This window comes from Canis aureus, chromosome 5 (assembly GCF_053574225.1).
Source record: "Canis aureus isolate CA01 chromosome 5, VMU_Caureus_v.1.0, whole genome shotgun sequence".
In the NCBI taxonomy this organism is placed as follows: domain Eukaryota; kingdom Metazoa; phylum Chordata; class Mammalia; order Carnivora; family Canidae; genus Canis; species Canis aureus.
In genome coordinates, this window is record NC_135615.1 from 7,965,897 (window position 1) to 7,975,521 (window position 9,625).

Here is a 9,625-nt window from a genome sequence, read left to right on the forward strand (position 1 = left end):
TTAAAGAGTTTTACATTATAAGATTGAAACAAAAAGAGATTGTGAACCAGGGAATTAAATTAACCAAGTATTCTCCAAGTTTTCAGGTTGATTACTAGGCATGGTTGGTTAAGCCTCAATCAGACTAAAAATGCACATCCTAACTAACTATTGTGGGTTAATGGTTAAGAACACAGCAAATGTGTTCAGAATACCAAGGGGACTCCTCTGTCACTGTGACTCTTAGAGTAGGGGATATTGTGGGCATGACCTACTTTAAAAATGGACAAGATAACCTTACATTTTAATGATAAAACTAAGGTTTTTAAACTATATTTACTACAGGCACCTGGGTGGCTCAGTTGGTTAAGCATCTGCCGTGGCTCAGGTCATAATCCCAGAGTCCTGGGATGGAGCTGCACATCGGGCTCCATGCTCAGTGGGGAGTCTGCTTGTCCCTCTCCCTTCCCTTTTGCCCCTCCCCCACTCATATATTCTTTCTCTCTCAAATAAATAAAATCTTTAAAAAGAATAAAATGTATTTTATGACTAAATGACTATTTAATGACTATACCCGAGAGAAAAACACTTCCAGAAAGATATTTCCACCTAAGAAGTATTTGACTCATAAAGTAAATATGGTTTTGGTTGGGTAGCTAACACTTCCATTACTTACATTTCTTTTGCATTAGACATAAGTGAGCTTTCTAAGGTGTAAGGTTTGATAGAATTTTCAAAGTCTTATCTGAATCAGAGGGATAATGAAGAGTCATCTAAAGAGAGACATTACATTGAGGGAATAGCCACACCCTTTAGTTCATTGCAATATCATGTTAACAAAGTCATATTTTAATTTGGTGAGACAGTATTGACATGTAACTACTAATCCATTTAATTGGTTGGTTTTAATTGATTAATCAGTGTCATCAGTTATTAGTCCTCCACTCAGTAAATAATTGCTGAGCATCTATATGCAGGTATATATATATACTAGGGACTGAGAATACAATAGTAAACAAGACAAACATGATCCCCACCCTCGTGGAGTTTATATTCTAGTAGGAAGACAGATATCAAACAGGAATTGAGGGATGCCTGGGTGGCTCAGCAGTTGAGCGTCTGCCTTCGGCTCAGGGCATGATCCCGGAGTCCCGGGATCAAGTCCCATATCGGGCTTCCTGCGTGGAGCCTGCTTCTCCCTCTGCCTCTCTCTCTCTCTCTCTCTCTCTCTCTCTGTGCATCTCATGAATAAATAAATAAAATTTTTAAAATAAATTAAAAAACAGGAATTGATATGAAACATAATCGGTGTTTTTAGGTAGAAAGAGAAGTATGCCTTGTGAGCACATAGCAAGGAATCCAACCATGTTTCTAAAAATATCAACCAGGCACTTCACAGTGCTGTCTCCAGGCCAACCCTTCCTTCCTCAAGGTTGAAAATTGGAGAGTAAATACAGAATCCCTGTGACTGGTGGCTATGCAAGACAGTCACAGTTGAATGAGTGATCCTTCTGCAGAGCACTGTCTCCATTCACAACATAGTTTATATGGTTGTTTTCCTAGTAAACTTTGTATACCAAAGAATGCTGGATAGGGGTGTCTGCCAGAATTAGGGACATGGGATGAACTTGTGAATAGCTCTTCAGAGAGGTATAGGATCTGAGGTAACCCTGCTGCCAACCTGTATATAGACATCAATATTGCAGCACCCAGTAATTGCAGAGAGACTGTTAACATGAATCTGGAATGCCTACATTACTTCCAAGCATTTGAGTTAGATGGATGGGGGAGGACCAGCTAAGCAAATTGTGAAATTTCTAACTGTAAGCAAAAATGTGTGTCTCTCGTGAGCCAGATTTGCATCATATTCTAAATAACTGTGTTTTTTTTTTTAATTTCAGAATGTCCTCATTGTTGAGGTAAGCTGACTTTTCTTTATCCATATTTGAAAGTTGAAAGAATCCAATGGTGAGTTTTGAAAATAGAACTTATTATCAAAGTAGACAGGGATTTATTGAATTCACACTGTGTGCATGGCTCTCCAGATGTACTAAGAGCTAACTAGAATCAGTGGCTTGAAACAATTTTGAATAAAAGCTTTGTAATAATATTTTCATGGTACTTTATCTACTTTTATGTCTAATTTCACACATGTCTAAATTGGTTCTTACATCTATTTGCGAATCAGGCATTTTTACAGAAGAGGAAACTAGCCCAATAGAACCACATGTATATAATAGTAAAGCCAAGATTTGAACTCTTTTCACCCTTAATTCGATGTTCTTGCTAGCGATCTCTGATGACTTCCAACAATCCTACCTTCAGCAACCAAATCATAAACACAATCCATTTTAAAATGACAATCCAAGAAAAAGCTATAATTTAATTTACGTTTTCTGCTAATAAAAAAATGAAAGAGAATGGGCCCTATGGCAGCCGTGGACTTAATACAGCACATGGCCACTTTTCCTTCAAGAGCACGCCTGTCTTATCAGCTGGCAAAAATTCAAGGGAGCTGTTTTCAAGCTTTTGTTACACAATTGCCTGTGTGTGCCATATGTATCTGCAGTCCTCCTGGCTCAGACATAGCCCACGAAGTAGGCCCTCTAGCCAAACGAATTGCCCAACCCTGGCTAAATTCAGACCTGTTGTTTTGATAATCAGCTCCTGACAGCTGATTTCTGTCCCAAGGACAATACACTTCTGCGGCCCATTCTCCTCTAATTGTGCAGCAGCTCATCAGCAGAGATGAGCCGAGGCTCGCCGCAGCCTCGCACCCTCAGAATTCACAGGCTGTCACCAGCTGCCGTCCAGACACATCTCACTTCCCAGCCGTAGAATCCCCTATTGAGTGGGGAGGGCAAGGGGGAGGTGTTTATCCATTCAGGGTATTCAGCTGTACATCCCATGTCCATGAAAATTCATGTGTTCCGTATTGTGTTGCATAACCTCAAGGCCAAATTTAGTCCTTGAATGTGCATGCACAAGGCCAAATGTACTCAGTGAGCAGCCCCATACGCGCTCCAAAGGCCGAACGTAGCTTTCAACACAGTTCAAGGATTGCAAGAGGAAATATTCATCACTAAACCCGGCTTCAGAGAGAAGCACCTGTCTAAAAAATGTAACCAACTCTGCTTCCTACTTTGACTCCATCTGATGGCAATTCTAATTATGATGCATTATTAATAAGGAGTACAATCATCTGTCTGGATGAAAAATCTATCATGCTGCCCAAATGCGCTCAACTGAATCTGTCTGTCCTCTTTGCAAAGGATGTTGTTGGAACTGGGAAAACCATGAAAGTGCTACTCAGTAGCATAAAGAAATACAAGCCCAACATGATTAAGGTAGCCAGGTGAGTAGGACATTCACATCATTGTTGCTTCTGCATCTCCCCATAAGCCCGAGAAGGATGCTAACACAGGATGTTGTCTCCAAAGAGAGCAGTCTATTCCAAACCAGTGACCCCTTTGCCCTGGGGTGTTATGGCTTGACCACACTGAACAAATAGCCCATTTGACTGCTGGCCTGAGAGAGAGGAAGGGGAAGAGGACATGCTTTGCTAGGTGTCTGAGTCTCTCGCTACTGTGCCTCCATTAGCGGCTTCCAGGAGCAGCTGGCTGAGCCTGGTGCCAGAGTCTCTCTCCCTTCCTTTTATCTAGAATCACCGATGTGGTGCCACAGTAGCAGGAGGGTGAATTAGGGGACCGTGATGGTGCCCCACTTGCTCCAGGGGGAAAATACATATCTTAATGATGTTTAGTTCTATTTGCAATGCACAGAAGTTTTATCTGGATCACTAAGTGCTTTTTTCTTTGTTCTTTCTTTTTTTTCTTAATGGTAGTTTGCTAGTGAAGAGAACACCTAGAAGTGATGGCTTTAGACCCGACTGTAAGTGGTTTTGGCTTTTGTTGGTTGTTGGTTGGTTGGTTGGTTGGTTGGTTGGCTGGCTGGTGGTGTTGATTCATGTTGAAGACTCTCTGATTTCCTATTTGCCAGTATTCCATATGAAGCACAAGCTGTTAAGGTTTGATAGTCCCACAAATCTCTCAAGGTCTCCCCAGCCTTGCTGGGAGGATAGAGTCCTCTACAATAAGGGTTTTTAAATTTCCAGTTTGCGTTTTTCCCAGATACTCTGTCGTGTGCATTGGATATTTTCATTTTTGGGTTTTCCATAGTACCGTAAAGCTAAAAAACTGAGCTAATGGGTATCAGGGAGGTAGAGGGAGACTTGACCCCGCCAGACTGGCTGACATACAGGATCCCTGCCTTGTCCACTGTCCGTGTCAGACGGGCATGGGAGGGCATCATAAAGGGTTAGAAGGATTCGCATACTGCCTCCAGAAACCGTCACCAGACAATGCATAATGCTGACCTTCAGTAAGCCTGAATTTTAGCACACAGAAGGGGAAATCCGAGACACCTCTCCCATCACCTTCAAAGAAAAGTTCAGTAACACAGAGAATTGGCAGAACAAATATCTCCAGATACCATCTTCACACTTGACTTCGGACATATGTTCTGGAGGACTTTGCTCATCCAGGGCACTTTACTGATAATACAAATAGTTCCAAAGCCAGGAAGAATAAACAAGCAGCTTGATAATTTATTATTCTAACACTAGAGGCAACTTTTTTTCACTCATATAGGCAGACTTCAGCTTGATTTTTTATAACTTACATTTGCTCTAAATCCTCTGGGATAATTTGGCTACAGTTCCCATCAGCAAGCTGAAAAAACATCAGAGCAAGAGGAGTACACTATGGCCGAGTAATGTGCCAATGACATTTCGCCAGTGACTCTTTATTCTAAAACAAGTTTCATCTATGCTGGGTGTATTAAATCTAGACAACATCATTTCTGGGCACAGAGACCCAACAGCACCTTTCTGTCCAGTTACTGGCATGGGGAATATAATCTGGGTGCAGTAAAGTCAGGCAAAGTGAGGAAATAGAAATCTTCTAAGGAAATCACGTAAGATCCCATATAGATAAGATTTTAACTGAAGTTGAAAGAGTCACTTCAGACATAGCCAACTACTTACAGATGATTTGTGTCACTTACAGCAACGACATGAATAAAATAATAGGTAACACTGGTAAGAGGTTATGATGGGCCCTACACTCTTTAAAGAGCTACACAGAGATTAACACATTTACTCTTCACCACATTCATCCAAGGTAGATGCTACTGATATACCCATTTTGCAGGTGAGGAAATTGAACACAGCAAGATTCAATGGCTTTTGAAGGTCACATTGCTGTAAGCGTAGCATCAGTACTGGACCCAGGCAGTCTGGTTCTGATCACTGCCCTTGCTCTTGCATGACATCTATAAGTAACACCGCAGTTGCAAATAGAAGTGTAGGAACTGCATCCATTTACCAACTAGACGTAGGTCACTCTGATTCCTAACCATTCCCCTGTCCAGCATCCTTCTTCTACTCCATGACAGCTCTGAAGGTTTGGCCTTCTGAATTGGCTTTTCTCAGTCTGAGGTGCCATGCCTACTGTAGGGATTGATTGCTCCATTTACTGTAGAGTCATTATTGTGGTAACAGCCTGGGTTCTCTGGGATTTACTGATATCCTTTTAGCTGGGTCAGAATCTCTGTTTCGTTTCCATGGATTTCTGAGGCTTGATACTTTTGATTCCTTTCTCATAATTGACTCTTTCCCATATGTTCAATGGCATCTTTTATATGCGCTGACATCTTTTCTTCTGCTCTTGCTTCTCTTCTTTGATTATATTTCTCAAAGCAACCTACAGTTTGGAGGGACAAAGGAGGGTCTTTATCAGTAATATGTAATGCAACCCCTCTAGAAAGTAAGTGTCTCACCTCCAGCACTTTCTGCAAGCAGGAATCAGTTGCCTTCTCCATGTGAAAGCATCTTTGGTCATAGGGATCAAAATGGTGGTGAGTAGTTCACCAGAGGGATAACTTTCTCCATGCTCTAAGTCCACTGGCTATGCCAAAGTACAGTTTCATGAAAGTAAGCAAGAATATTTCTCATCTGCAATGTTGTAATAAACAGATTCAAAATAACTAGAGTTTGAAAAACCACTGGACCATAGGCACATTTATTCTGTTTCAAGACCTCTGAAGGAGAGCTATTCTCTGTTCCTACTATCTTTTCCATAAAAATTATCTTCCTTACAATAAATTTTCCTTTATTTAACCTAAGTACCTCATACTGCATTTAAATCCATTTATTTCCATTCTTCCCTGAATAGAGATAGAGAGCTAATTAATATCATCTGCCTCCTTGATTCAAAGACTAGTGTTGGAATAACCCTTAGTGTTCTCTTCCTCACACTAAACAATCCCACTTCCTTTCATCTTGTCTCCCAGGTTTTGCTTCTCTGCCCTTTATCCAGCTGAGGACTCTGAGCACAGTGGGAGAACCACTTCCTGGCGGCAAAAGCCTATGCACCTAGTCACCTACCAGAGGACTGGAATACCTTCTGTCTGAACTGAACTTTATGCTCCAAAGTGTTTCCTTTGGCATTATATCATTGGATACTGCTTGCTTTGGAACAGCGGGACTATATGACTAACTCATAGATATTTCTTGTTATCCCCTGGGCTATCTGAGCCCTCTCTTAGCTCCGTGTGGTAGGAGTACAGCCATTCTTCCTTGTATGTTTGCTTGTCTATCTTGTCTTCCTGCCTCGTCACTCTGGTCCAGGTCCTATTGGGCTCATCCTATGCATTACTTATCATTTTTCTCACTTCTGCCTAAATGAAAGGTCCTCACAGTGTAAGTGCCAACTATAACATATGATGGCTTTCTCCTTATGTTATCTATATGTTATTCCTTTTTTTTCTCTCTCTCTCTCCCTACTCAGATGTTGGATTTGAGATTCCGAACTTATTTGTCGTGGGTTATGCCTTAGATTACAATGAATACTTCAGAGATCTGAATGTAAGTCATGCATGCAAATCCCTAGCCTTCTTTTCACAAATAACAGTTATATGAATTTAACAAATTATTGAAATAGTAGTAATGATGGCTGCCACTGATTAGGTATGTTCTGCATCAGAAATATTCCGGACACTCTGCATTCATAATCCCAATTACAGCTGTATACAATTCTAACTATTCGCCTTATGAATAAGAAATGGTTTCTTTAAAAAAAAAAAGAAAAGAAAAGGATTTTATTTTATTTATTCATGAGAGACACACACACACAGAGAGACAGAGACAAAGGCAGAGGGAGAAGCAGGCTCCCTACAAGGAGCCTGATGCAGGACTCGATCCCAAGACCCAGGGATCATGCCCTGAGCCGAAGGCAGACGTTCAACTGCTGAGCCACCTAGGCGTTCCAAAATGGTTTCAACATATATAGATGGACCCCCAGTTTATACCCCCAGCTGTGTGACTTCAAACAATGTTGAATGATCTAGAGATAGATAGCCTACCCAAAATAGACCAATCATGCATGTGAGTGTCTCTCTCCTAAGAATTAGAAACTTAAACCCAAAGTCACAGAAATCAAAGGATTTTGGTCTTAAACCACTGAATGGCAGGACCCCAGAGAGCGTATCCACAAGCACCATGGACTACCCCATTCTGGCCTTCCAGTTGCTTCACTGGTGCTCTTCCTTGGATTCTATGAGCTACCTCATTATCCTATCAATAACCCTCCCTTTTTGCCTGACTCCACTTCTGTGCCTTGCAATCAAAATATTCCCAACATGTTTCTTGCTACCCAAAAAGGATCAGATAAGAGTCAATGTTGTGTTTACCATGGCTATTTCTCCATTCTCCCTAGAGGTTGTAATTTTACCAGGTGGAAACTTCTATCTCTACCATGGCTAACCATGCCCTCCTTCAGCATTTCTGATCTACAGAGCCAGATTTGGAATAGGGCTCAAAACTAAAACAATGAAGCTTTGAATGGGTATCTTTAGATTTTATGTATGAGTACACACATAAATGCACACATGTATATTTGAATGAACTCTAACCAATTACAAGATGACATTCTGTTATTACTGCATTACATTTTCTGCACCTTATATTTTGTTAAAGAAATCAATTCATTAAAATCCTTTATTGTTTCAGCACATATGTGTGATCAATGAACACGGCAAAGAAAAGTATCGAGTCTAAAGAAGCAAATTCTCACCATCGAATCTCCAGATAACATCATACTTACGACTACAGTCAGAAAGCCAGCATGTAAAGTTTGTTTCCCCAGGCATCTTCACTCAGCAGGGTATAAAAGAAAAAAAATGTTTTAATGAGAGAGCTTTCTTTTCTAAGGTTATAACATAAAAAGTAACAAATGCTTTTATTTGACTTGTTCCAAATTAAATACTCTGCCTTGTGACTCATGCTTTCTATCTACCTTCCCACTCTGGAACTTTACCTTCTTTTATTCTGATACAGTCATTATACTTGATTACTATTCTCCCACCTAGTTACTCAAATATTTTTCACTTAACTTTTTTTTAATATTCTATTTTGGTAATATTTTGCAATCTGAAGAAACTGGAAGCCTTTTAAGTTAAACTCTGAACCCAATGCAAGGAATGCAACTAGATTCCCATAGGAAAAAAGGAGGAAAAGGACAATTTAATATAAATTTCTGTTTGGGCATTGCTGGCAGGCCATTACTATTTGCTTTGACAAAACCTTTTTGAACTGCAGTGTATAATGAATCTTAATGATGTTATGAAATGAGCCTTTGCTCAGTCCTGTTGATCGGAGCTTCCGGTATGTGATAACAGTATGTCATGTATGCATGGATGTACTCAACTGTGTTTAATACTCTGCATTTTAATTAGAAAAAATACAATGGCAGCAAGGCCCTCATTTCTAAGCTGCATCTTTTTATTCGTGTGGGACATTTGCAAATGGCAGATTCAGGGCGGTGCGGGTGGGGGGGGGCGGCGTCAATTCAAAACTTGGTGAGTATCAGATTTTCCTCTTACTTACATCAAAGGACAAGACACTATTATATATTATCAACATGAACACAGAGATTGAATTATTTTTTGAGTAGTTTTATAAGACTTATCCTACAGCCCAAGGCACTATAGAAAACTAGCACACTTAAGAAAGGTTTTTTTTTTTTTTTCTGAATAACATTTTTTCTATTTCCACTGTTTTTATGAGATGTTTTCTAGTTTATGGGGATTTTAATTGAAAATAAACCTGAGTGTCAATAGAACTGTTTTTTTCTCACTTCCTAACAGGAGAAAATGCAAAATAAATAACTAAGCAGCCTTTGTTTGGTTCTGAACCATATGCAGCATATTGTTATCAGGTCCTAGCTTCCTTTAAATTAATAAAGAATAAAAAACTTTGTTATGTTAACGTCTCATAACTGCTTACTGTTTTTCTTCCGCCTTCAACTTTTTTTATATACTTTCAACCATTAAAATGCGTGTGAGCCAGTAGCTTAAACATACTACTGCATATATCTTTCCTGGGGCTTTATTTTTGTTAACCTGGGAAAAATGCAGATTATATATGCACTAGTATAAGCAAACGATTAAGCCAGACTTGATCTACTGCTTTTTTTTCTTCTCAAGCTTGTTTGTAAGACAAAGAATTTTAGTTGTAAAAGATTTTCCTGAATATCTTTGTTCCAGTCAGAGAAGAAAATAAACCACACCCAGATATCCCAAGTGAGAA

The 9,625-nt window shown here is 39.8% G+C and overlaps 1 protein-coding gene across 3 annotated transcripts in view; it reads left to right on the top strand.

Moving 5' to 3' along the window:
- Positions 1-9,314, top strand: part of PRTFDC1 (phosphoribosyl transferase domain containing 1) — a 94,127-nt gene extending 84,813 nt beyond the window's left edge. For 2 of the 3 annotated variants that reach the window (XM_077896768.1, XM_077896769.1), the window contains exons 5-9: positions 1,881-1,898; positions 3,252-3,334; positions 3,824-3,870; positions 6,828-6,904; positions 8,048-9,314. In XM_077896768.1, coding sequence (XP_077752894.1) covers positions 1,881-1,898; positions 3,252-3,334; positions 3,824-3,870; positions 6,828-6,904; positions 8,048-8,095 — 273 coding nt within the window. In that variant the 3' untranslated portion in view covers positions 8,096-9,314. The remainder of the gene's footprint in view (positions 1-1,880; positions 1,899-3,251; positions 3,335-3,823; positions 3,871-6,827; positions 6,905-8,047) is intronic. The other variant, XM_077896770.1, reaches the window with a different exon arrangement.
- The last annotated feature ends 311 nt before the right edge of the window (positions 9,315-9,625 follow it).